Source organism: Lampetra planeri, chromosome 39, assembly GCF_965212315.1.
Source record: "Lampetra planeri chromosome 39, kcLamPlan1.2.h2, whole genome shotgun sequence".
Taxonomy (NCBI): Eukaryota; Metazoa; Chordata; class Hyperoartia; order Petromyzontiformes; family Petromyzontidae; genus Lampetra; species Lampetra planeri.
Genome location: NC_136145.1, coordinates 6264182 through 6291554, shown reverse-complemented (window position 1 = coordinate 6291554; position 27373 = coordinate 6264182). Strand labels below are relative to the sequence as shown.

Genomic DNA, 27373 nt, shown 5'->3' with positions numbered 1-27373 from the left:
CTTCGTTGAGCTATCGTTCGTGACGGACAGGTCACGTCTGAAGAAAACAGCTGCACAGCTAAGCGGGGCTTTAACATGGCAAAATTAAACAGTTTGGTCGCTGTTGCTGTTGTTGCTGTGGGTGTTGCAGCAAGCGGGGAAATTCCGTGAGCACGACGACGCTGATTGTATTGCTTGCTGGGCGCCCTCTGTTGGACAATTGAGTCGCGTCCAAACGCGAAACGCACGAAGCCGTCAAAAACGAAAGCACGGACGTCATGACTCCTTCGCCGTCACTTCTGCGAAAGCCGAAAGCACTCCGATGGGTTCCCCACCAGCACCTGCCTGAGGCCAGCTACCCCACCCCACACACACATTATATATACACGAAGCACCGAGGGTTGGCTAAGTCATTGGCAATCATTTCCTCGTATGTTAGACGTCTTTCGTTGCAAGCAACTTCAGCAGTACCTTTGGATGCAATATACTCAAACAAGGTAGGATGCTTCAATGAATGGAACTCGATGTGTGTTTGTGTATTTGTTCAGGATGTCAAATTGAATGGTGGTTTTGAGTAGCGTGTTATGATTCGCACACGGAGTGTCTTGTTTGAAAACGCGATTGATCGTTAGCGTGTTTAATAATGAATTCCCGAGTAAATATACCGTCGAGCTTCGCTGGCAAGTGCACATATTGTATCTGTCATTGTTCTTGCTAAAGTCAGGGTCCACTTTTTTTTGATGAGCAATGCGTCCATGTCCGCGATCGGTCTGAAGGTGTGCATTCCACGTTACCACGGCAAGGCCCAGTCGCTCCAAAGAGCATTCACCACCCCCCCCCCCCCTGTTGGCTTCTGACAAGGCGGTGCTTGTTTTATAAACACCGGCGGTGAAAAGACTTAAGATGGACTGTTCAAACTGCGTAGCACCAGTTGAGAAATGTCTTCGTAGAATAAAGAAAATAAAAACGAAATGTATTTTTTCATTTTTTTTTCATTTTTCATGTTTTTACCTACGTGACTTTACCGAATAAAACCAAAGAGTATGGATTCTTGCAGTCACGAAAACTTCAAATAGAGAAAGAATAATAATACTGATTAAACAGGGCAGGTCGATATACAGCACCAACCGAGTTGGCGAGCGGTGATGAGAGCCGTGTGGGCTCGTGGTTAAAGTCCGTGGATTTATTCCAGCAATTCTTGTCGTCGAAGTCAACTAAAGATGTCAAGAAAAAAATGTAGTCGGCTCCTCGGTTATTAAATGTTGGCGTGAAGTGATCGTAACTTCCCAGCCCGACAATCCGTGATGTGGAAATGCACGCATATCCAATTTGCCACTATTGCTCTTCAGTAAATTGCTGTTTCATATAAGGAAATCTTACTCTGGGTCTTCATGCACACGAGTTCATTTGCTCTCGGCAGAGGCATGGCTTATGGGTGGGTGGTGTGGGGTGGAGGGTCCCAGTCGACTCAGCCTCACATGAGTATCTGGTGCGGTGTGTAAACATCGTCGCTAGGGAGACAAAGGCGGCCGGGCGTGGTGTTTGCCACCCACCCTCTCGCGTGCCGTGCTGGCCTGCATAGGTGCTACTCGCTAACAGCACTTGCCCCTACAGTCTGTTAAGGCTATGCGGGGAATCTTTGTCTTGGTCATTGTCACGTTCAACAATTTTCGTCCACTCAATCACCGTCGAGTAGAATGGGAAAACCCCAAAACTGCTTTGTTGACAAAAGTTAAAGAACACTAACAACATTGGTGGCACTGTCAGCTGTGAGCATGTAAAATAAACAACTGTCGTGATGCATTGCAATCATCGCAAAAGCTCAAGTGTGTCAAGACCACATTATTGGCTGGCTGCGTCTAAGAGTTGGTTGTTTTTTGGTGCCCGGTTCTTGAACTTACAACACGGAATGCATTTGAAATTAATCGATTACTGAACAATTACAAATGTTTTGGGGTCCCCCTCCAATGTTCTAACTTGCGCGCTCGTTTTTGTTTTGCACACTCAGAGGGCTGCTGGCAAATGTGAAGACGGAGCAAAGGAGCCAAAGACTATTTTATATTATATACACAACAACAATGGCCAATCGGTAAGTGCATGCTACCCGCATCAAATGGTTCGCTCCCGTGCGTTATGCTGCGTGGACGTTCTTATCGTCGACATTGTTAGTGACGTTGTTAGCGTCGTTTTCTCTTCCGATGCATCATCTGCACGACGAGGAAGAATTCTCAACCCGGAGTAAGGAGCAATCATCTCGTACGAGATGTTATTTTTACGTCCGCAAAAGCAAACCGCGTTACATTGTAATGCAATATTTCAACAATTGCCAAATACGAAAATAAATCAATAGTTTTTGAATGTCATTTTTGTTGTTGTTTAATGTGGTGTTTATATTTCATACATTTTGCAGGGAGACGAAGAAAACAAGAGCTTTCGTTTTTATAAAAGATTTTAAGGAGTATTTCCGCCGGACCTACACTGGCCTGTTTGTCGAGATGGCGCTCTATGGAAAAGAATCAATTCAACAGGGAAAACTCGAGGGCAGTGATGTTCACAAGTACCTTGACGAGGTAAGCATCAACATATTTCACTTTTTTCCTAATTGAGAAGCATTTAATACACTTTACTAAAGCAATGTTGGCGAACTTATGTCAAGTCCTCTGTGTGGTAAATCCACAGCAAGCGGCTCAGCGTGAATTTTATTTAGAGAGGCGTAGTAGCGCCGTCGTTTTTAAAGACGTCACCGCAGAGAACTGTAGCGACACGACCGCACTCTACGATAGCCGGGCACCAAACTGTGCCACACGCCCTCCCGCACGACCAACAGATGAATGCAAAATGTAAAACCGCATGTATGTTTTGCAGGTTCGGCACTCAATTCTATTCCTTGGACAAATCAACAAACCCCGCATCAACCCTGAAGAGATGCCTATTCTTGAGAAATTCAGAAGCTCGTCAGCAAACCCAGATGCATTCAAAACCCACGTGCCAAGAACAACACCATACTCGATTATGCTGGAGATGGTGAGTGTGTTTTTGTATATAATTCTCCTGTGAAGATAAAGGTTCTGTAGAGCTGTTGGCAGCACGAGGTTAATGGGATTCAGAAGATAACACGAAACAGTTTGGCTATCGCAGCATTCACACATATTCCACCTCTGAGCTAACACTAACTGGTTATTTGTTGTACATTGTTCTGAAACTAAACTTGTGGTAACATCAACTCTGAAAATGTTTTGGACACAGGTCGTGCGTGCTGAAGGTCCTGGAAACAGCGATGCCATCAAGACGACTCTGGAGGGCCTTGCTGAAAGAATTCTGAAGCCTTATTCCCCGACGATGCCAAAACTGCCTTTTTTTGCCACTGTAGTATCACAAAGTTGTTTCTGTGATGAAGAGCAAGCCTACGACATTCTAAATGCCACACCAATGCCTTTCTGGGGCGCCTCCTTGAGCTGTTCAGGAAAAGAAGCGTCAGAAATAATGTTGGCCCTCAACTGCCTGTTCAACTGGCATCCACTCGTAGCCCAAGCTGTCACATTCGCCCAAAACAACCCAGATGCAAGTGGTATTTTAAAATTCCCTCCGACGGTGATCTCCACGGCCTACAAGCACAACGACTTGAATCTGAAACTCGACGAGTGCCCACCGTGTTCTAGATGCGTGACAGTCTTCACGAGTTGCACATTCATACCTCGCCCGGAGAAAATGCCCAAAGCAAAATGGAAGTTTGGCAATTGTGCAGAGAATGAAGCAATCAGCAATCTTTTGAAAGGCCTTCGACGTATTACTTCCAGAGTGAAAGCACATTGCTCTCAGGCCACCAATTGCTGGGGCAAAATGCGGACGGACAGAATTTACGAAGTCAAGGAATATTTGAGTAAGAGAAACTGGTCAGGTGAACTGCTGGCATACATTCCGTCTGGCCCACACAGATCTAAAGTTTCATCAACGTTCAGCTAGTTCAAACAACTATGAATCAGACAGTTATCACTCGCATGCCTAACCCTGGGTCCAAGTGCACTTTATTAGACCATTCTGAATTCCCCCAAATTTGGATGGAAAAACTAAAAAGAAAAATTCACAAAGAAGTTTGAGAATGTGTATTGCCGCTACTGCCTGGTGATAGCACTGCAGTCTGTAATCCTCTCTTCCTGGAATAAACATCAAGGCCTCTTCTGGAGTGATGGCCAAGAGAGCGGGCCTGCTGGATGACATCACACCATCTGAAACTGAACTCTAAGACTGAAATCATCACACTCGGGAACCTACCATCAGCTCTCCAGGGTCAACCAAGAGTCCTTTCACCTGAACGACTGCGGCATCCCAGTGTCGTATAAAGTAACGCGTCCCGGCATCCTTGCCAACCTTCGCCACTCACGTCAGGCGCTCAAACCGACGGCGCTTCTCTCAGCATCGACAATTGTGCAGTCCGTGACGCACGGGCCGCTGAGACAGTCAGTGTGGTCGTCCACGAGTTCGCCGCCTGGAGTAATGCAACGGCATTTTCGACTGCGCCCACCTCTGTGCATCTGTGTCCGCTCCAGTGTCGAATGCCGTGGCCGGCCTGATAGTTCAGCTGCAAAATTTGTAATGCGATCGTGAGTGACCTTGATACGAGAAGAGTTACAAGCACTGTCAAACATGCGATTGTTGACAAACTATGCCGATGTATCTACAAGAGTTCTGCACCGTTCCACTCCATCCTATCCGGCTAAGCAACGTGTACTGTCCTCAAGCAACCCCAACTGATGCCGTGTCACCTGCGTGCAAACTTTGCTCGTTGCGGCCAGTGCAGCTTCTGGGTCTCCGACCTAAAGATCCAGAACCAGTTACCGGCTGATGTTCGCGATCTATCCTTGAGCCTGAGACAGTTTTGCAAGGAACTTAACAGTGTTTTTACGAAGAGATTACTAGGTGTGGTTCGTGCACTTTCGTGATGGGATGGACTCGTATGCGCGATAACAAACGTTCAGACTTACGAGCCGTGCCATGGCATGGGAACTCTTTGACTGTTGCGGGTGCATTGGAGGCAGCTACTTCTCATGCTCCTGCTGCCAAAACCAACCACGTGCAACTTTCTGGAACATCAATAGAGCCGTAACGAATATGCATTTTGAAAAGGCCTCGACAGCTGGATTCGAAGTTTGATGCTGTGCAACTCCACGGGCTCCAAATGCAAAGTGTCCAGAGGCGATGTACAGGAACTAACTGGGTGGTGGGTGCGGTGGTTGCCTGTGCGCAGTGCATTAGTGGCCAACGTCCCCAACGGGGCAGCCGCTCTCAATCCCGCCCGAGGGATCCGCGTCAATTGACTTTGTAAACCGAGACGATTTCAAAATAAGCCCACATCGCCTCAAGTCAAAATTGCTGCAGAGTATTGCCCAAGTTAAACGTGCCGTTACTGAACAGCCATGGCGCTGGCAACCCTGTGACCTCAAAGACACTGGCCACGGGGTGGAAGTTTGCATCAAAGTTCCACCGCCACAGGCCACGGGGTAGTCTCACACGCTGGTGGCCCCAGATGTTTGCTTTACGTCGCGCTTGGGGGCCGTCCATAAATGACGTCACGCACTTGGGGGGGGGGGGTGGGGGTCAGACATTTGTGACGATAAGTGACGAGGGGGGGGGGGGTTTGAGAAATGTGACGTCACATAAAAATGCGCAACTTTAAATATAGACAACACCTTCTATTTAATTAAATATACTTTTTAATGTTTTCTCCTACAACATCAGAGTGCAGCGCCACATTAAATACGCACTACAATGACAATAGTTTAAAGTGATTTGAAGCATGTTTTATTGGGGGGGGGGGGCAGAGCTTTGTGACGTCATATTTGAGGGGGGGGGGTGTCTGACTTTTTGTGACGCCGTGTGACGAGGTGGGGGGGGGGGGGGTAAAAAATCGTCCAAAATCGCGTGACGTCATTTATGGACAGACCCTTGGTATTCAGGATGACGACCGCTTGTATTGCGATCGAAACGTCGTCGTTTTTTTTATTATTTCCCTTGAACCTATCTACGTGACTTTACCGAAAGACCCAAAGAACACGCAACATTCCCGCGGTCACGAAAGCTTAAAGTCAAGGCTTGCGCTTGGTGTTCGGCGATGTCGTTTGCGGTCGTTTGACTTTGAGTTCACTCGGTGGCGCGCCGGCCTTTTGTATAGCAGGCGGGAAGTTTTGGATCGAGCGGAAAGATCATAATCGTCGTCACTGGGACATTCAACAACCGTGGCGAACGGTGCGGGAATCTCTTGCTGTGGTCAAGGCGTCCAATTGATTTCAATGGAAGGCCTACATTGTCCCAACGCGTTCTATGCATTTGCATTTCTAGCCAACCTGTGTTTCAATCATGCCTCTTATGAATGGAATTTGCTAAAATATCCCAATGCAAGTCAGTATTCATTATTTATCCAAAAAGTGTATTTTATTGCAGTAGAATCATAACATAAAACTTACCATTGTTGTGTTCATAGCATTAACTCTGACACTGGTGCCTTAAACAATCTACATTCGTATTCTTGGTTCTTTCGGTAAAGTCACGTAGAAGGGAAATATTATTATTTTATTATTTCCCTTCTACGTGACTTTACCTAAATAACCAAGAATATGAATCCCTGCAGTCACGAAAGCTTTAAATCAAAAAATCTACATTCGTGTTAATTCTAGCAGGTATTTGGTTAACGGTTTATGGCAGGGCTCCCCAACCCCCGGGCCGCGGACCGGTACAGGTCCGCGGCCTGTTAGGAACCGGGCCGCACTCAGGAGGTGAGCGGTGGGCGAACGAGCGAAGCTTCATCTGTATTGACAGCAGAGGTCGCAACCGGGTACCCGATACCCGTACCCTACCCGGCTACCCGTACTCGGCCGGGTACGGGTACCCGTTTGCGACCCTGGTGCGGCCGGGTACAGGTACGGGTAGAGCGTGAGTCACTGGTGAGTCACCGTTTGTCACTCATTTCCCAACGTCTTGTCTCTTCTCACAATTCAAGTTCCTAGAATCAACCCACCCGCGCCTGCAACATGGCTTCATCCCAGAGGTCGCAATCAGGTACCCAATACCCATACCCTACCCGTACCCAGCCGGGTACGGGTAGGGTACGGGTACCCGTTTGCGACCCTGATGCGGCCGGGTACGGGTAAGGAATCAAAACCCGTTTGCAACTTCTGATTGACAGCCGCTCCCCATCGCTCGCATTGCCGTCTGAGCTCCAATCTCCTGTCAGATCAGCGGCGGCATTAGATTATCACAGGAGCGCGAATCCTCCTGTAAACTGCGCATGCGAGGGATTTGGTTGCGCGCTCCTTATGAGAACTCAGAATCCGACACGTATTTTAGTCCGCGCGTGGCCTGCCCATGAGTTTATTTACCACTTCCGTCAGCGCCTCTTTCCCGCACTTGTCTCAGTCCAAGTGTTGGTAAGCCCACAAGCTCTAACCCCTAGCCACAATGAGTAAAAAACAAACGTCGCTGGAGAGCTTCTTTGAAAAGGGGGAAAGACTCAATGATGGACCCCCCCCCATACCCCGGTCCGTGAAAAAATTGTCTTCCATGAAACCAGTCCCTGGTGCCAAAAAGGTTGGGGGCCGCTGGTTTAGGATGCTCAACATTGCGATGGCATTGAGTAAAGAGATTGTTTTAATCGTGTTTAAAACATGTTTTAAAGACAAAACCATAAGAAAAAAAGTATGCTAGAAAATAATTGTAGCATTGACAATGTTTTACAAAGGCGGTTCACAATGTTTCAACCGTTGTATATTTTGTATATTTGATATTTATGAAAGTGGAGTGTGATGTGCTATTTTAATAAAATGTCATTGCTTTACACGTGTCTTTTTTTACTTTACACGTGACATTTTATCAGGGCAAGTACTCCTCCAAGTCAGGTGGCTTAATTCAAATTTAAATTTTAAGTCGACGTCGCTCATAACCATCTTGGATAGATACAAAAAAAATAGCTACCCCTCCTCTTTGTGGCAAGTCGACAGTGATTGCGCTTTGGGTGCAATACTGGCACCCACCAGCTGAACGTGGAGTCGCTACTACCGCCTCGGAGCCACCAATGGAGATGAGCAACACCCAACGCTTGTTTGAGCAACGACGCTTTCACTCGAATGCCAAGATTAACGATGACGTAGATTCCCCGCAAAGCTATGTCGGACCACCGACAACACTGAGCTCGGTGAAGATCATCAGGGTTAAGGGGGAACACCAAATCACTTTGGATAATCCCTCACATCGTTTACTTTCCCACACGCTCATATAACCTTGCCCAGTTCGAGGAACGTATTGACGCTTTACCATTGCACACTTTAATAGTGCTGTTTGTTGCTAGCCAATGGTGTTTTGCGCCATTAATCAGTAACGGAGATAATAGCAATACATCTCCGTATCAATCAGGCTTTCAGAAAATTAAGTTTTCCAACCCCACCAGTCTCACGGCCCAACGATCCGGAAACCACCTCCACATGAACCGATTTCACTGCTCCATCTCTGCGGTGGATGTGTTCTCAGGTCCGATTTTCTCCTTGGACTTCCAGTTTGTTAGGTTCGGCCTCCGTCCGAGATGTACTTCCCAAGGCCACTTGCATCGAATGCCGTAGTGTGGTGTTATATGACTAATATGTATAAATTGTTTACATTGCATGTTTGACAAGTAGTTATAACACCTTGCAGATTATGATGGCGCCACTAATTTTATGTTAAGAGTGACAGAGGCTTACTGAAGTGACTCTAGACCAGTAGGTCTAAATTATTTATTCAAGGACCATTCCCCAATACGTATGTATGCAGAACTTCTTTCGCACCGTACGTAGCCAACCACACTAATCAGAGGTGTGCAAATTTCCGACAAAATAACTTCCGGATAAATTATTTATTTGCCCTCATTACATGACTGCAACGATGCTGTGTCGCGGTGTAACGGTTAGCATGCGAGACTTGTAATCCACATTTGTTTTTCCAGTTCGTTCTCCCAGCGCAGCAGATCAAACAATGGGCAAGTTGATTAAATTCCACCACCTTTGTCCACCTAGCAGTATGGATGCGTACATAACAGTCGATCGTCAAGGTCGAACGTGGCCAGGCATAGTGTAGAGACTTCCACCTTTTCCAAGACGTCTGGCCTGCGTGGAAGAGTAGGCCTAACATACCCGAAAGAGGGCCTCTCTTGAGCTGCCTCCAGTCGAGGCCCTTCATCCAGGGTGGCGAGGTGTTAACTACCTTGCCCGGTATACAGGTCGTCAGTTCGATCCCGACCCTGACGCCTGTATATTTGGACTTTGCATGTTCTACCCGTGGTCGCGTGGATTTTTCTCCGGGTCCTCCAGTTTTTCCCACCACATTTAGAAACATGCATTTAGAGTATTTGGCTGCTATAAATGTGCACGGAACAGGCCACTTCATTGCACGATCATTTGTGGCTTCTGAAAAAAAAAAACTAGCTCAGTGGGCCTTACGTGCTAAAATAAAACTAGTTTAGTTTGTAAGTTTTAAATTCAGCAGTGGCGTAAGCAATCAATTACAGCGGCTGCAACCTTTAACCGTTTTACCCTTTACACGACTCCCAAAATTGGAAATGCTGGGTTGTACATAACCGGGTGGAAAGGAATCTACGATGGGCAAGGCCTCATTGTTTCGTGCCCTCTTGTCCAGGCGTCCAACTTTCCGGCTGGAAGCCACCGCCGTCCCGTCCTGCCGTCGCCGCGTAACCCCCTCCGCCGGTATCCGCCCCCTCACCCGGGAGCCACGATCCCGGATGGAACTTGCCGGCGGTGCCGCCGGGCTCGGGCGACGGGCATAGCGGCATGCCGTGGGTCAGCGCGGCGTGGCCCGGAGCTCGCGTGGCCGCACGTGCCACCAGTCCCTCCTCGTAGGCGCGCTGCTGGGCCTCCTCGTCCTTGATCTCGCTCAGGCGGCCCCGCTCGGCCACCAGGTGGCTCGTTGCCTCCCGGCGGGACACCTCCTGCAGGTGCAGCGGCGACAACGCACGGGCCGTGTCAAGAGATGGCGAGCCGCTGAGTCTACGAGTGCCTCGGCTCTGGGTTTCAGCCGCTTTTAATCGATCCGGGTTTTTGAAACGTAGTGCGTTGATGGTGGTGTCAGCCTGCTCACTCACAATAATTAAAGTTATCTCGCCTCTAAAGGCAATCGATTGTGATAAACAAAAGTAAAACTACATTAGGGTAGAAGGGGGTGGTGGCGGCGGTGGTGGTCAGGGCAGAGGCGAGAACGAAACTGGAGAAAATAAAGAGAGTAACACTGCGGCACGGTCAAGAACGAAGCAACTAGGGGGCTCAGCACAACGAGCCCCAGGGAGAGCTGGGGGAAACAACCAGGACAGCACCAATGTGTCCCAGCGCATCCTATGGAGGTGGGGGGGGCAAAGCTCTTCATCGAGTCCCAGGTCATTCACAGGGGGCTGGGGCCCATTCATTCACAAGTCCCGGCTGCTATCAGTGGCTATAACCATACACCTCTAGTCCACAGTGCTGAAATGCAGGTAAAGGTAACCCCCTATTATCACCTTTTGACTATGTAATCACATTACGACATGTAACCATTAACTACCTTCAGGTTCATTGCAGAGGGAATAACTACAGTGTTCTGTCGCAGATTTCATATCAAGTGAAACCTCAATGTAACGTTCTTCAGGGGACTGGGAAAATTGAACGTTGACATCCACGAAATCATTGAGGCACGAAAGCACATTTCCTGGAGGCTCATGATGCTCAAAAACCATTGTACTGAGCAGGCAATGCATTGGAACAAACCGAGAGAGACAATGCAAAATGTACAGCAAGAAGTGGTAACCAAAATGTGGGATACAGTGGAGAAATGTTAGAGATACATGGTGACGGCAATCGTCATGCTGGATTGGAACATCTCACTCGTTAAACGGGAAGGCTCGTGTGCCCAAATGACATCATTGACCTGTGAATGTTCTCCAATCCATGTGTTCCCTTTTCTATTTCTCAGTTATATTCCAATGTTGAATGTCCACCCACAGGCCTAAGGACCATCAATGAAAACCATCACTGCGAATGCAATGCTCGTTTGAGCAAGACGACGCTTTTGCAAATGCTGGACTGTCAAGAAATGTCAGCAATTTGGGATCTAGAAATCATCGGGGGCCAATGTCGTCTTTGCTATTGCCGGGATCTTTCCACCGGATTAGAGTGTGAAAACGCCCATCACCCCGTGCAGTGCTGCTCCATGACCAGACTGTGCCTTGTCACTCACCTCCATGGTCGGGGCACCGTCCCTCTTTCCCTGCATCCACGCTGCACGAACAAACACAACCATCGACGTCAACTGGGCAAGCGTCAACGGGACTGTTATGTCCGCCGCAAGGAACGAAGCAGCTCCTCTGATAGTCTACACGTTATTCAAGTTATCAGATCACGCTTCACCCATGCTGGTCAGTGCTGGATGGTGAAGGCAGCGAGCATAGAGAGTTGGAAGCACAGAGCACAGCGGTGCAATGGATTTTGCTGCAATGCTCCCTTGCTGTCAACCACGTAGCCTTTGACCAAGTCACCCAGAATGCACCCGATCTAGGAAGTTAACCATTTTCCGTTCCGAGACGTCTGCAAGTTGCAGGCTGGGTTGTCCCGTTCAACGCTGAAGCTCGGATTGACACAAGGCCTGTAGAGGTACACGATTGGATTTTCTAGATGCAGGTTCAATGGATGCATTCAGAGCTACTGAATGAACAACCGATGTGAGTTATGTGGGGGGATTATGCCCGGCTATGTTGCGTACCCTCACGATAAATGTTCATAAGGGAATGCCCTCCATGCAGTGATAATAATATTAGTAATAATCTATTATAATTGGTATTCATGCCATTCATATAGTGCAGGGCTATCACGAAGGCAGTGTTTCACAGACGCATCTAGTCTGCCAGTAGAGGCTACGATTGATATCCGTAATGCCAACTGGGTAATTTGTGGGTAATTGATGCGTTTTGGTGCGTTTTTTTTGTCCGGTTAATACACCGCAGCAATAACCAGGGTGTACTGCCGGTTTCGAACCGTGAACCCCTGCAACAAGCGGCGAGCACGCTACCGCTGGGCCATGTCGCTGCCCGGATGACCACTGTTGCTTTTACGTTAGGCACGTTGGTGTGCTTTGTGGATAGGTCCTTCACCCACCCTGCCACTCCATGGGGATGTTGTCACCATCGTAGTCGGCCGTGCTGGACTGCGAAGCCTCCACCAAACGGCGCGGACGCACAGTGCGACCTGCCCGGGGGCAACACGGGATCGGCAAGCGTGGCGGACAAGACGACAAAACAAATGGGTGGATTAAGAGGGCTCATACTTTGTGGCTGTGTAAGAGACAATGAGCTCATAATAAAGTTTTTGGGTTAGATCGCGTTATTTATAAATGTGTCGTAACCCTCCACCACCCGACATGGCCAATCAGCAAAAAAGTGTCACGTTGACAAAAGACAAATAGTTCACTACTTTAGCCCACCGGTGTGTTGAAGCGTGATACCACAACGTTAGCAATTTTTTAGTACGACGTTTCGCTGGTAATTACATCCAGCATCATCGGGCAATTCGCCATTCTGGCCATACTGGCGAATTGCCCGATGATGCTGGATGCAATAACCAGCGAAACGTCGTACTAAATTTTTTCAATACGAATAATATTGTCGCGAAAGCCTACGTGTTAAACAGACAATGAGCTGCCACCACCGAGATCCCAGGTTGACAATCTGGGTTTTAGTCGCCCATGGTTAAGCTCGGTCTTCAAGAGTAGCGAGTTTTAATTTCAGCCAGATCAACAACGGCTGCACAATAAAAGACAAATTATCAGGTCAGAGGTCGTTTTTTTTCTATTTAAGTTTGATCTCATTCACAGAAATAAAAAATGACAAGATTTCAAATGACCAGTTTGTAAAATTTTGGTGAAATGGAGTTCTCTGGACACAGATGCAGTAAATCAGAATCTTTATGTATCCTGGAGGAATCGCGACGAACTATGAAGCCCTTTTTCACAGATGTCCAGTAGGGGTGGCTCAGCGAGTTACCACAACAAACAGTACAAAAACAAAACGATACGAGTGCAAAACAGAGAAAAGGTAAGCAAGTCCCAAAAAATGTACGAATGTAAATAACGTAAATACGCACAAACTGCACAAGTACACACATTCCTGCCGATTTGTCAACACCAAATGCAAAGCTTGGGCAAGGAGGCAAAACAACAACCACACCAAGGCAACAACACCACCCCAGCAAGACAGATGTCGCATTTATCTGGACCAATGCCAACCATTTCTTATGCTCTGTGGTCCTATATTGTGATATTTGTCCAGGCGTGTGTGCCGTGTTAACTGCGGCGTCGCACCCACCAGTCCACGTGCGCTGCTCGGGCACGAGGTAATACTTGTTGCCCAGGTAGTCGGTGCCAATGTGCACTCGCAGCATGCCCAGCTTGCTGCGCAGGAACGTCACCACCCGACTCATCCCAGCTGCGGGAACACCGATACAAAGACACCACCCCGTGTGAATAAACAGACGTTTTAATCGCCACGCTAAAATTTGGTCCCGCGCAAACATTTCGGTAAAGTTTTAGCCGAGAATTCAAACATTGCTTTGACCGAATTTGAACAAAAAATGTCCTCTCGTTATTTTTGGTTGACGACCGCTGCTTCAAATACTGTATACAGCAGCAGCAGGCGTCAGGGTCGGGATCGAACCCACGACCTCCTGCATACCAGTTGAGGGAGTTAGCATCTCCTAGCCACCGTGGTGATGATGACGAGAGACACGCAAACTCCAAATATACAGCAGCAGGCGTCAGGGTCGAGATCGAACCCACGACCTCCTGCATACCAGGCGAGGGAGTTAACATCTCCTAGCCACCGTGGTGATGATGAGAGAGAGAGAGAGAGACACGCAAACTCCAAATATACAGCAGCAGCAGGCGTCAGGGTTGGGATCGAACCCACGACCTCCTGTATGCCAGGCGCGTAAAAAACCGCACGAAAGCAAACCGAGAGCCACAGACATCAGTGACCTTGCAGACTGTGACATTCAAACGTGTTTAGTTATCAGTCAATAGCCCTCGACACAAAAACAAACCGTGGGTAAATGCGGTGGGTTAAGAACGTGTGATATGAACTCTAGACAAATACGGTATAATTACACTGCATAATGCACATGGTATACAATACCCAAGGTATACAATTCATCAAACACAAGGTATACAATACCCAAGGTATACAATTCATCATACACAAGGTATACAATACCCAAGGTATATAATTCACGCGTCTGCTGAGGGGCAAGCTACCATTAGGGGCTCCCCTAGGCTAAACACTGCGCCGAGTAATATCCATTCAATCATTGTTATAATTATTATCGTGTGATGATAATGATAATTGCTTTACTAACAATGTAACATTACAGCCACCATCATACCGTCAGGCCTGGGAGCGTTCGCGTCTCCTTTCAGCCAAACTCAGACCACGTTCAAATGTCGTGGCGTTTAAACAGAGAACACCAACGCAACATTCTTCAGCAACAACAAAAACACGAATCCGTAACGCCGATCAACGTCGCAGGCGACTGACTACGCGTCGCCTACGTTGCCCCACTAATTGACTCACAAAGACAATAAACAAACCCGGAGAGCCTCGTCAACCTCCACAACGCACTCAGCGCACGGGATCAACAAGCGGCGCGATTGCATTTCATAGACCGTATAGGCGCGCGGCCGCGGTAGCCAATCGCGACGCGCGTGACGGACAGGCGGGGGGAGGAGGGGGAGGGAGGAGGGGGGGAATGGGAGGAGGGGGGGGAGGAGGGGGGGGGGAATGGGAGGAGGGGGGAATGGGAGGAGTGGGGGGGGAGTGGGGGGGGGGAATGGGAGGATGGGGGGGGGGAATGGGAGGAGTGGGGGGGGGAATGGGAGGAGGGGGGGGAATGGGAGGAGGGGGTGGGGGAATGGGAGGAGGGGGGTGGGGGAATGGGAGGAGGGGGGGGGGAATGGGACGAGGGGGGGAATGGGAGGAGGGGGGGAATGGGAGGAGGGGGGGGAATGGGAGGAGGGGGGGGGGGATGGGAGGAGTGGGGGGGGAGTGGGGGGGGAATGGGAGGGGGGAATGAGAGGATTGGGGGGGGGGAATGGGAGGAGGGGGGGAATGGGAGGAGGGGGGTGGGGGAATGGGAGGAGGGGGTGGGGGAATGGGAGGAGGGGGGTGGGGGAATGGGAGGAGGGGGAAATGGGGGGGGGATGGGAGGAGGAGGGGGGGGGGTGGGAGGAAGGGGGGGGGATGGGAGGAGGGGGGGGGGAATGGGGAGGGGGGGAGATGGGAGGAGGGGGGGGGAATGGGAGGGGGGGGAATGGGAGGGGGGGGGAAATGGGAGGGGGGGGGATGGGAGGAGGGGGGAATGGGAGGAGGGGGGAATGGGAGGAGGGGGGAATGGGAGGAGGGGGGGGGGGGGAATGGGAGGAGGGGGGGGGGGAATGGGAGGAGGGGGGAGAATGGGAGGAGGGGGGGGGAATGGGAGGAGGGGGGGGGAATGGGAGGAGGGGGAGAATGGGAGTAGGGGGGGGAATGGGAGGAGGGGGGAATGGGAGGAGGGGGGGGGGATGGGAGGAGGGGGGGGGGGATGGGAGGAGGGGGGGGGGGAATGGGAGGAGGGGGGGGGAATGGGAGGAGGGGGGAATGGGAGGAGGGGGCGGGGAATGGGAGGAGGGGGGGGAATGGGAGGAGGGGGGGAATGGGAGGAGGGGGGGAATGGGATGGGGGAATGGGAGGGGGGGGAATGGGAGGAGGGGGGGGGGGAATGGGAGGAGGGGGGGAATGGGAGAGGGGGTGGAATGGGAGGAGGGGGGAATGGGAGGAGGGGGGGGATGGGAGGAGGGGGGGAATGGGAGGAGGGGGGGGGGGATGGGAGGAGGGGGGGGGAATGGGAGGAGGGGGGGGAATGGGAGGAGGGGGGGGAATGGAAGAAGGGGGGGATGGGAGGGGGGGGGGGGAATGGGAGGGGGGGGAATGGGAGGAGGGGGAGAATGGGAGGAGGGGGGGGGAATGGGAGGGGGGGGGGGAATGGGAGGGGGGAATGGGAGGGGGGGGAATGGGAGGAGGGGGGGGAATGGGAGGAGGGGGGGAATGGGATGGGGGAATGGGAGGGGGGGGAATGGGAGGAGGGGGGGGGAATGGGAGGAGGGGGGGAATGGGAGGAGGGGGTGGAATGGGAGGAGGGGGGAATGGGAGGAGGGGGGGGATGGGAGGAGGGGGGGAATGGGAGGAGGGGGGGGGGATGGGAGGAGGGGGGGGGAATGGGAGGAGGGGGGGGAATGGGAGGAGGGGGGGGGAATGGAAGAAGGGGGGGATGGGAGGGGGGGGGGGAATGGGAGGGGGGGGGGAATGGGAGGAGGGGGGGGGAATGGGAGGGGGGGGGGGGAATGGGAGGGGGGAATGGGAGGGGGGGGGAATGGGAGGAGGGGGGGGAATGGGAGGAGGGGGGGAATGGGAGGAGGGGGGGGGGGGATGGGAGGAGGGGGGGGGAATGGGAGGAGGGGGGGGGAATGGGAGGAGGGGGGGGGAATGGGAGGAGGGGGGGAATGGGAGGAGGGGGGGAAATGGGAGGAGGGGGGGGAATGGGAGGAGGGGGGGGAATGGGAGGAGGGGGGCGAATGGGAGGAGGGGCGAAATGGGAGGAGGGGGGGAATGGGAGGAGGGGGGGAATGGGAGGAGGGGGGGGAATGGGAGGAGGGGGGGGAATGGGAGGAGGGGGGGGAATGGGAGGAGGGGGGGGAATGGGAGGAGGGGGGGGAATGGGAGGAGGGGGGGGAATGGGAGGAGGGGGGGGGAATGGGAGGAGGGGGGGGAATGGGAGGAGGGGGGGTAATGGGAGGAGGGGGGGGAATGGGAGGAGGGGGGGGAATGGGAGGAGGGGGGGGAATGGGAGGAGGGGGGGGAATGGGAGGAGGGGGGGGAATGGGAGGAGGGGGGGGAATGGGAGGAGGGGGGGGAATGGGAGGAGGGGGGGGAATGGGAGGAGGGGGGGGAATGGGAGGAGGGGGGGGAATGGGAGGAGGGGGGGGAATGGGAGGAGGGGGGGGAATGGGAGGAGGGGGGGGAATGGGAGGAGGGGGGGGAATGGGAGGAGGGGGGGGAATGGGAGGAGGGGGGGGAATGGGAGGAGGGGGGGGAATGGGAGGAGGGGGGGGAATGGGAGGAGGGGGGGGAATGGGAGGAGGGGGGGGAATGGGAGGAGGGGGGGGAATGGGAGGAGGGGGGGGAATGGGAGGAGGGGGGGGAATGGGAGGAGGGGGGGGAATGGGAGGAGGGGGGGGAATGGGAGGAGGGGGGGGAATGGGAGGAGGGGGGGGAATGGGAGGAGGGGGGGGAATGGGAGGAGGGGGGGGAATGGGAGGAGGGGGGGGAATGGGAGGAGGGGGGGGGAATGGGAGGAGGGGGGGGAATGGGAGGAGGGGGGGGAATGGGAGGAGGGGGGGGAATGGGAGGAGGGGGGGGAATGGGAGGAGGGGGGGGAATGGGAGGAGGGGGGGGAATGGGAGGAGGGGGGGGAATGGGAGGAGGGGGGGGAATGGGAGGAGGGGGGGGAATGGGAGGAGGGGGGGGAATGGGAGGAGGGGGGGGAATGGGAGGAGGGGGGGGAATGGGAGGAGGGGGGGGAATGGGAGGAGGGGGGGGAAGGCCGCCCCTTCTCGACCAATCACAGCGGGCGGCCCTCACGTCACGCCGCCTATGCGCTGTAGGGAATGTGATCGCCGGCACGTACGTGTTTCGGGTAAGTTGACCGAGTGGGGGGCCCGCTTCTATAGGTCGCCACGCAACTTCAACATTTCGACTTGGGCAGACGTCGCCGGCTACAAACGCACAACTCCGCTCGCAAGAACCCCGTGTCAGCCCGCCGCTAGAATCGAGGTGCCGTGCGGGTTATTTGTCCGTACGTCACCGCGCCGGTCGGGCACTGTCCTCTGTACAGCACGCTTGAACTTCTTGCGCACCGTACCGGTCGGTGAGGTTGCTGCCGCACACTCGCGATGTTTCTCACGAGGACTCAAGTGCTCGCCGCGCACAAATAGGCGCGTACCTCGCGACTCGGGCGACGGTCGGCTACGTACGGTGCGAAAGAAGTCTGACGTCGAGTGTAACACGCAATGCGCCAATGTCTCTGAAGCTAAAAGCAGGGCTGGAGTGAGCTTGGTTCGTGATTCCCACAACCTCCCTGTGCCGTGCATGGTCGGCGCTAGAGGCAATGGGCAGCAGACAATGTGCATTGTTGTGCTGTACTTCTATGCTCCCCCCGCCTTCACCAATCGCGGAGTGGTGAAGTATGGTCACGCATCTGACCATACTGAAGAGGGCCCTCATCCAGCAGTTGATTGGCAACGGGTGGGGTGGGTAAGGGGGTCAGGGAGGCGTTCGGGAACCAGTTCAGATGTTATGTGCCACTGATGTTAGCCGTGCAAATTGGGGGGCTGAAGAAAAACAAAGAGTCAAGTTGTATACAGTGCATCCTCATGGGTTATGTAACACTCATGCTATAAGGTGGTATGGAAGCCTGCGTTTGGATATTTGCAATGTTTTATTATTTTATTCCTCTGGTTTGGGTCTCCAAGCTTTGGGCAATGCTGTGATCAATTGTTTCCAGTTATCATCAGTACAAGTCCCTAATAGCAACGCCACATTATGCTCACGATTTGATCACATTGGAGGATCACAATCGTTAAAGTCCCTCCACGGTTACAGACAGAAGACAGATGCAGCTCATGCATAGACGCGCTCAGTCTTAGTTCAGAATCAGAATATTTATCCGAGAAGAATAGGATGGGCTATGCAGCTCTATTTCACAAATGTCCCGTATTTCGATTTAAAGCTTTCGTGACTGCAGGGATTCATCTTCTTGGTTCTTTCTGTAAAGTCACGTAGAATGGAAATAATAAAATAATGAAAATAAAACAGGTCTTCTCGACAGACCTGTTCTCCACCTGAGGACGGCTGCTTGCGTTGTGGCCGAAACGTCGTGAGAATTATTTAATGTTTTATTTTTATTATTTTATTATTTCCATTCTACGTGACTTTACCGAAAGAACCAAGAAGATGAGTTTCACAGATGTCCAGTAGATCGCACCAACAAATTGTGATGCACCGCGTTGTAACCGCCCGATCCGTCTTAGAGCTCACGGCGACCGGCGATGATGACCCCGGGCTTGGCGTGGCACCGCCGCGTCTGGCGATCGGCAGCAGCGGTGGCCGCCGTGCGCAGGTGGAGCGGCTCGCAGCTCCACGGGACCCCGGCGGACGATCGTAACGGACGAGACGGATGGTCGGCCTGGACGGACGACGGACGACGGAACGGGCGCGGGGACGCTTCCTCCGTGTTCGCGCTGTCGTCCGGCGGAGGCCGCGCCGGCGTTGCGGTGCTCAGGGTGTCTGGCCCGCACGCCGCTGCCGCCCTGCTGCGCATGACGGGCACGAGGGCCCTGCCGCGTCCGCGCCACGCCGCCCTGCGCCGCATCGTTCACCCGCTGTCCGGGGAGGCCCTCGACAGGGGCCTGGTGCTCTGGTTTCCAGGTGGACGTCCCCTCTGAGCTTTGCCAACGTTGCTGTTTGTATGAACGTATGTACCGTTTGTGTGGGGAGCGGTAGTGTGGCTGGCGGTGAGCGCGCTGCGCTACGAACCCGGCGACCCGAGTTCGATTCCTGCTCACGACCACCAACAGCAGTGACGATTATCTGATCCGGTCCTGGGCCTCCCCAAGGTCGACTCAGCCTCAAATTAGTACCTGGTGCAGTGTGTCAACATCACCACTGGGGAGACAAAGGCGGCCGGGGCGTGGTGCTGGCCACCCACCCCCTCCTGTGCCGTGCCGGCTATAATAGGTGCTGGTCGCTAACGGAACTTGCCCCAACAGTTTTTCAAGGCTATATGGTGATCTTTGTCCTTTGTACTGTATGTTGAACTTCTTTCGCGCCGTACATAGCCAACCGTGCCAATCGGAGGTGCAGGCACACACGTGAACCTAGAACCTCAGCTCAGCGCTGTGACCCCCTGAGCCAAACGGTGGTCACAACATCCTGTTTTTTTTTCTTTCCTTTGTGGACTTTTTTTTGCAGGACCCAACAGTTTCACCGGCGAGGACTCGTGTGAGTTCCAGGTCCACGGAGGACCTGCGGTGGTGAGCGCTGTCCTTCGAGCTCTAGGTATTCACGCGCTCGGTCGCGCTCGCTCCATCGCTTTGCCTCTTCGCTCGCTGTAAAGGGACGAGCCACGTCGAGTTAATTTGCTTAACGAGGTGAGAACTCGAGAGACCGGGACGAGTCATGTTTGAGAAGGTAGACCCCTGGCTCACCAAAATGACAAAAATACAAGTACAGCAATGATCCAGATAAAAAGCAGAAATATTGCGCAAACATGAATCGTTGTTTAATAATAACTTTCCTGTAGCATAAGTTAGCTCAGGCAGAATATTTTTCGACGGATCGTAGTATGATTACAATTGAGTTACAGAAAAGTTTAGCAGTTATAGGGTGCATGGGAAACATTTTAATGGATACAATATTCACCATCTTACATTGGCTCATGACGGTTATAACATTTAAAGGTAATGTGTGTGCGTTTGTGCATGTGCTTGCACGTGTGTGTACATATATGTGCACGTGTGTGCGTGTGTCTGAATGTCTGAAGCTGCCAGTCGTCTCAACATGCGCCTAGCCTGGCACAAGCACTGGGGCGATGTCACCGGCATTTCATAACGAATGGTGGCTCTTTCTGTCTTTGTTGTGTGCACGTTGAGTTCGATTCCTGCTCATCAGCGACTCGTATCTGAACCAGTCCTGGTCCTTCGTAAGGCCTGAAATGAGTACCTGGCGTCGTGCGTAAACATCGCCACTGGGCAGACAAATGCGGTCGGCCTTGGTCTAGGCCACACGACGCCCTCGCGCGCCTTTCTGGCTTTCATAAGTGCTCGCAAACGGCACTTTCCCCAAGAGCCTGCAAAGGCTATACGGCGAGATCTTTGTGTTCACGCGTACGCGCTTCAACCGCTGCGGTGAGCAGGAGAGATCGAGGGCCTACGCCCGGCCGAGGCTGGAGACTTCACGAAGCGCGCGTTCCAGAACGGGCGCCTGGAGCTCACGGAGGTGGAGGGCCTGGGAGACCTGATCCACGCCGAGACCGAGGCCCAGAGGCGGCAGGCCCTGCGGCAGATGGAGGGGGATCTGGGCCGCCTCTACTCGGCCTGGAGTGACCGCCTCAAGCAGGTTGACGCTAGCGCGCTCCTTTTTCAGACGTTTTATTTACCACGTTGAAGCCCCGTTCAACTGACCTCTGGTCAGCAAAGTACGGGGACAGCCTTGTCCCAACTGCCCTGCCACAGAGAGTAAATGTTCGTCGCACAACAACCAAAACTAATATTTGTATTTATCAGAGCTGGAATTTATCTAAATTAAGTGAGAGAACCACATTTAACGTGATGGCTTTTTGGCACACTCCTTGGTGATCGTTCTGAACTCATTGGCTCTCTGCGCTTGAGAAGCCGGTTTAATCACAGGTGACTGTGACCTGGATATGAACTCAGGATCTCAAATGGTGTCGGGTCGGCGCTTTGACCGCTGAGCCACGGGCCACGAAATGCACTCATCATCATCCGCAATCAATCCGGTTTGTTTTGATGATAATGACCAGGGCGCCAATTATTTAACCGTGGCTGTTCTTACATTATAATTGACTCAATCCCAGGAGGGTCCTGTGTTAACGTCCTTCGACGCATTCACCCGCGTAAACCTTCGTCACCGTGGTCGGTGCTAACGCGTCGCCCGTGCCGCCGGCAGTGTCTCGCCCACGTGGAGGCCTACATTGACTTCAGCGAAGACGACAACATTGAGGACGGTGTTCTGCAGCGCGGTGAGAGGACGTTCATGGGCCCTTCTCTCCCAAGTCACTCTCCACGGGTTCACTGCACCAGTCGTGTCGCCTGCGTGGGTTACTCTGTACGAGGCCGCCGCAACGGTCGCATCTCGCTTATGGAGGAGGGCAGGTGACTGAGACAGGCAACGGAGGGGACGTTTTGGCGACCAAGGGAAGGGCCTCGGATGTCGGGTTTTTGACTTTTCAACATCTGAGAGGTGGTTTTCTGCAGCAAGGTCAGAGGGCATTTGGGAACCTACCCCCCCAAAGTCACTCTCCATGCACTCACTGCACCGGTTATTTCACTTCGCCCGTGGAGAAGGGGAAGACACCTAGACAGGAAATGGAGTGGTACTTAGAGGTCAGTGACCTGAAGCTGACGTTTACTACTTGATTAAACAAATGATTATTTAAAAAACGGTACAAGATGGAAACGATCACGCAATCAGCATGGGTTACTATGATATTAGCTGCAGTCAATGCAGGCAGTTTACGATACATGCAGATCAGGGGCAGAGCATACAACCTCCACGCAGAAAGGCGCCCGAGTCGGGAATCGAACCCAGGCCCTTCTTGCTGTGAGGCTACGAGTTGTGCCACTGCGCCACCTCCCTGTTGTTGTTAACGCAATCGCCGCCGCCGCCGTCGTCTTTGACGTCGTGTCTGGCAGTGGAGGCTGAGGTGCGGCGGCTGAGTGCTGAGGTCTCCGCTCACCTGCGCGACGGGCGGCAGGGCGAGCGGCTGCGCAGCGGCCTGCAGGTGGTGATCGCGGGGCCCACCAACGCCGGCAAGAGCAGCCTCCTCAACGCGCTGTGTACGTCACCTCTCTCTGTGTGCGTGTGTGCGGTAGTGTAGACACCCCCGTGTGAAGTGCCGGACTTCATAGGTGCTCGCTAACAGCACTTGCCCCAGCAGTCTCTTACAGGCCATACGGGAGATCTTTTTGTAGTGGTTCGCGCACTGCGCTATGAACCCGGCCAACCACTCACGGGCCAACACCAGTGACGGTTTTATGAATCGGTCCTGGGCCTCCCCTAGGTCGACGAGTATCTGGTGCGATGTGTAAACATCGCCACTGGGGAGACAAAGGCGGCCGGGTGTGGTGCCAGCCACCCACCCCACCGTGTGCCATACCAACCTTCATAGGTGCTACTCGCGAACATATCTTGCCCCGACAGTCTGTTAAGGCTATAGGGGGGATCTTTCTCTGTGTTTTTATTTGTGGGTCGTGGCGCCGCAGGTCAGCGCCCGGCCGCCATCGTGTCTCCGATAGCGGGGACGACGCGCGACGTGGTGGAGACGGCGCTGGACCTGGCCGGCTACCCCATCGTGCTGAGCGACACGGCCGGCCTGCGGCCCTCGCTCGACCCCGTGGAGCAGGAGGGCGTCCGCCGAGCACGGCAGAGGTGACGACGATTCCGGGGACGAGCGGGGAGACACACGCGGGGAGACACCTGGGGAGACACGCGGGGACGGGTGGAGACACACGCGGGGAGACACGTGGGGAGACACCTGGGGAGACGTGCGGGGACGAGCGGGGAGGCATGCGGAGAGACACCTGGGGAGACACGTGGGGACGCGGGGAGACACCTGGGGAGACACGCCGACGGGCGGAGACACACGCGGGGAGACACGCGGGGAGACACCTGGGGAGACGAGCGGGGACGAGCGGGGAGGCACGCGGTGAGACACAAGAAGACTAGTGTAGCTGTGCGCTCATGGTACGAGCACATCGTTTGGTAGTGGCCCACGTAACCATAACTTTAAAGTCTTTTTTTTTTCCTCGCCACCTCCGACGAACGGCTGCAGCAGAAACGAATCAACTGGTGTCCCTCGTTTGCGCCGCTAATCCCGGTTGCTCACCCACGCCCCCCCCCCACCCAGGCTGCGTCAGGCGGACATCGCTGTGGTGGTGCTGGACGCGACGGAGGTGGCGCGCGGCTCGTGCGACCTCGAGGCGACGCTGCTCGCCCGCGCGCAGTCGATCCTCGACGACGGGGACTTTGCGACCCCCGCGACCCCCGCGACCCCCGTGACCCCCGCGCTCATCCCGCTCCCGCCGGAGGATGGGGGCCAAGCGTCAGAGCGCAGGGAGTGCATCGTGGTGCTGAACAAGGTGGATCTCCTGCAGCGGGACGCGGCGGAGGCGAGGATGGGGGAGCGCGCGATGCCGGGAGTGTGCGCCGTGTCCTGCCAGACGGAAGAGGGTCTCGACGAGTTCCTCCGGCTGCTCAAGGAGAAAGTGGAGAAAATGTACGGCACGCATCGGCGATTTACATTTCCCTCGCTCTCCCTCTTATCTCTCTGTCTCCCATGGTTACCGTTGCAATTTATTTCATGAAATATACAGGGTGCTTCAAAATATATTTTTTTACACTTATATGAGACTATCGTTTTTAATGGAAAAAGAACGGATAGTACACTGTAACATGATAACAAATGCATGTTAATAGCTTCAAAAAGTCAAAGAGTCTCCACTCGTTCGCCATCATTGTCAACAGATGAATGTATCCCCAGTGATCCTATCGGGGTTGTGTCATTAGACGAAGATGCCACATGCAACGGTTAGCGCACCGACTCCGGCAACCCGAGTTCAATTCCCGCTCACGGCCGTTACCAGAGACGATTATCCGAATGGCTCCTGGGCCTCCTCTAGGTCGACTCGGCCTCAAATGAATACCTGGTGCGACGTGTGTAAACATCACCACTGGAGAGACAAAGGTGGCCATGTGTGGTGCTGGCCACCCACCCCTTCTTGTGCCATGCCGACCTTCATAGGTGCTTACTAACAGCACTTGCCCCAACAGTCTGCAAGGCTATGCGGGGGATATTTGCCCTTTTTTTCTGTCTTTGGTGACAATGAAGGTGGTGGTCACGGTAGTGGTAATGGTGACGGTGGTGATGACGGTAGTGGTGGTGATGACGGTAGTGGTGGTGGTGACAATAGTAGTGGTGGTGGTGACAATAGTAGTGGTGGTGATGACGGTAGTGGTGGTGATGACGGTAGTGGTGGTGGTGATGACGGTAGTGGTGGTGATGACGGTAGTGGTGGTGATGACGGTAGTGGTGGTGGTGATGGTGGTGGTGATGACTGGTGACGGTGGTGCTGGTGGTGATCGTGGTGACCGGGCGGGTGGCTGGGGGCGCGACAGGTGCGGTGACCCCCTGACCGGCCACGCCAGCCTCACGCAGGCCCGACACCGCACGCTGCTGGGCGGCTGCGCCGCCGCACTGAGCAACTTCCTGGCGACGTCGGGGCCCGCGATGGATGTGGTGCTGGGAGCCGAGCACCTGCGCTCCGCCATGCGGCAGCTCGGACGCATCACCGGCCGCGTCGGTGCCGAGGACATCCTCGACGTCATCTTCCGGGACTTCTGCATCGGGAAGTGAGTGGCGGGGGGGGGGGCAGAGGCGTAGCTAGGGGGGGGGGCAGGGAGGTACATATGTCCCCGGGCGCCAAGGTAAAGGAGCGCCAAAATGAGGCTTACAACGTTACATTATAACTTATTGCGGCGGGCGCGGCAGCCTGAAACTACTGCACAAATCTACACCTCAACCTAAAAGTTTATATATCCCGCCACACATAGCCTACATGTCATGTAATTACATTTTGGTATGTGATTAAACGGGGCGGGGGGGGGCGCCAATTTAATAGTTCGTCCCTGGGCGCAAAATATCCTAGCTACGCCACTGGGTGGGGCGGGTGGCGGTCGTGGATCTGCCGCCATCTCGGTGATCGTTCTGGAGCCGATCGTTTGGGAAGTTGGCGACGGGGACTGTTCGTGAGGCTGCCGCCGTCGACTCTGGAGGGCCCCGGATGGTTATTGTCGAAGTTGGGGAAACGAGCGGCAAGGAGAAATCCACGTTGCGCGATCGGTTTGGCGACAAACAAGAAACGACGCAGCCTGCGAAGATCGTGGAGATTCCGTGGCCCTTTCTCGCAGGTATCAGCGGGAAATGCCTGTCCGCGAAAAACTAAAAAAAATTAAGCTCGAGTCGTGAGTGTCACCTTCATTTTGTATTCCTCTGCATGCCCAAAGCAAGGAACATTCAACGGGCTAATGATGCACAGCGCGCTGTTGGAGAGTGCGGTGCGACAAGAAGCGAAGACGCAACGTGGGATCACGTGCACGTCACTCGTAGGTGACAGATTCTAGTAGAACGTCCAGGTGCGGCTGCGGAGTGTTTCGTGACTGTCATGTGTACCACGAGTTGAACTTCCCTGCTGGAGAAGCTCCCAGCGCTTGGGGCGAAACGTCGGACATGGTGTGCCTAACAGCCCTCCGTCCTGCTGGAAATATATTCGGGGAGCTAAACATCTCTGGGTGTCCAATTAGAATAAAAACCTGACCAGATAAGATGTTTGTAGCAGCCGCTGTTATTGCTCTCCACGGCTGAGCAGCAGAATACCAATGCCGAGGAAAATCGCTTTAAAAACTAAATTGTACATATTATCACTGTATTCAGGACGGTACTCATGGCCTCGGCAGAAGGGCTGTCGCGTGGCTCAGCGGCAACGTCGGACTGACGTCCACTCACAATATAGGGACTCCTTCACTTACGGACATTCGACTTACAAACTTTCAGAGATACGAAAAAAACCTGTCCGTCGTAAGTTCAACCGCCACGCAATAGATGGTGGTGGCATCTACACCTGCAGAACACGAAGAAGCAGTGGCATCTACATCTGCAGAACGTGAGGAACCAGTGGCATCTACAGATTATGCAACTTTTAAAGCCATTCCCCGTGTCTCGTATACAACATGTTTGGAATCGACAGGAGTAAAGTTGGACTTACGAACAGACCTCTGGAACCTAACTCGTTCGTAAGTAGAGGAGTCCCTGTAGAACATCGACATACTACGTATGTATTTCTTTAATTACGTATTTCTCTTGTGTATACGGTGCTCTACATGTGTAATTGTCACGTGTAAAAGCATTGGCTATATCAAACAAGCCTGGTGGTGTGTCTTGTTTTTTTCCCCGAAGTGTCTCTTATAATCCCTAGAATACGGTATTATTTGATAATAAAACATTATATATTGTTGCGGTCGTCAATATTAAACTTTGCAAAGCTGTGAACAATGCGAGACAGATTACTCTGCAAAGAAAGTGAGATACCCCGTATTCATTTTAAACATGTCCACACATTAACATCCAAATACAATGTCCACGCACACTTGCCGTTTACGCGCATTCACAACCATAGCGATCTTTACATTCCCTTCCGATGCTTTAACGTTGACTATTTAATAAAGTTGCATTGAAATCGGTCACGTCCTGCTTATTTAACTCATTTGTAATCAATGCCATGTAAAAACTAAAACAATGTTTTATTTTACCAGGTAAGGCCCGCCTGAGCTATATCGCTCTTTTTCAGAAGTGACCTGGCCACAAATGATAGCTCAACGAATTGGCTTATCACGTGGACATTTATATCAGCCAAATACTCTAAACACATAATGTTGATTACAATTGTGGAGGGAAAA

General features: G+C 53.0%; 2 protein-coding genes and 1 long non-coding RNA gene across 5 annotated transcripts; 2 read left to right on the top strand and 1 right to left on the bottom strand.

The window, feature by feature from the left end:
- Positions 1-178: 178 nt before the first annotated feature.
- On the top strand, positions 179-5545 carry LOC144731538 (uncharacterized). Its single transcript, XR_013587964.1, has 5 exons — positions 179-476; positions 1988-2068; positions 2390-2549; positions 2845-3003; positions 3226-5545. It is a non-coding gene; the product is annotated as an uncharacterized LOC144731538 (long non-coding RNA).
- Positions 5546-8842: 3297 nt separating this feature from the next.
- On the bottom strand, positions 8843-14683 carry LOC144731540 (NADH dehydrogenase [ubiquinone] 1 alpha subcomplex assembly factor 2-like). Of its 3 annotated transcripts, none has more exons than XM_078612666.1 (5): positions 14620-14683; positions 13343-13462; positions 12138-12227; positions 11224-11264; positions 8843-9946 (listed from the first exon to the last, which is right to left on the bottom strand). In XM_078612666.1, the coding sequence occupies exons 2-5, from the start codon at positions 13455-13457 to the stop codon at positions 9611-9613; spliced, it is 582 nt and encodes a 193-aa protein (XP_078468792.1). In that variant the 5' UTR covers positions 13458-13462; positions 14620-14683; the 3' UTR covers positions 8843-9610. The 3 variants fall into 3 exon arrangements, with proteins under 3 accessions (XP_078468792.1, XP_078468791.1, XP_078468790.1); XM_078612665.1 differs by having other exon boundaries at positions 14603-14673; XM_078612664.1 differs by having other exon boundaries at positions 14415-14670.
- Positions 14684-17741: 3058 nt separating this feature from the next.
- GTPBP3 (GTP binding protein 3, mitochondrial) lies at positions 17742-25274 on the top strand. The gene is made up of 9 exons (XM_078612663.1): positions 17742-17896; positions 19153-19549; positions 20093-20179; positions 21036-21238; positions 21809-21881; positions 22555-22698; positions 23125-23290; positions 23769-24137; positions 25037-25274. The coding sequence occupies exons 2-9, from the start codon at positions 19171-19173 to the stop codon at positions 25272-25274; spliced, it is 1659 nt and encodes a 552-aa protein (XP_078468789.1). The 5' UTR covers positions 17742-17896; positions 19153-19170.
- The last annotated feature ends 2099 nt before the right edge of the window (positions 25275-27373 follow it).

Bases quoted from the DNA above. Each gene is read 5' to 3' on its own strand.
- GTPBP3 (XM_078612663.1), top strand. From the start codon at position 19,171: ATGATGACCCCGGGCTTGGCGTGGCACCGCCGCGTCTGGCGATCGGCA. The intron at 19,550-20,092 runs GTGGACGTCCCC...TTTTTTTTGCAG, and splicing joins CCTGGTGCTCTGGTTTCCAG to GACCCAACAGTTTCACCGGC. The intron at 23,291-23,768 runs GTGACGACGATT...CCCCCCACCCAG, and splicing joins GTCCGCCGAGCACGGCAGAG to GCTGCGTCAGGCGGACATCG.
- LOC144731540 (XM_078612666.1), bottom strand. From the start codon at position 13,457: ATGAGTCGGGTGGTGACGTTCCTGCGCAGCAAGCTGGGCATGCTGCGA. The intron at 12,228-13,342 runs GTGGGTGCGACG...GCCCCCGGGCAG, and splicing joins CGAGCAGCGCACGTGGACTG to GTCGCACTGTGCGTCCGCGC. The intron at 11,265-12,137 runs GTGGGTGAAGGA...TTGTTCGTGCAG, and splicing joins CATCCCCATGGAGTGGCAGG to CGTGGATGCAGGGAAAGAGG.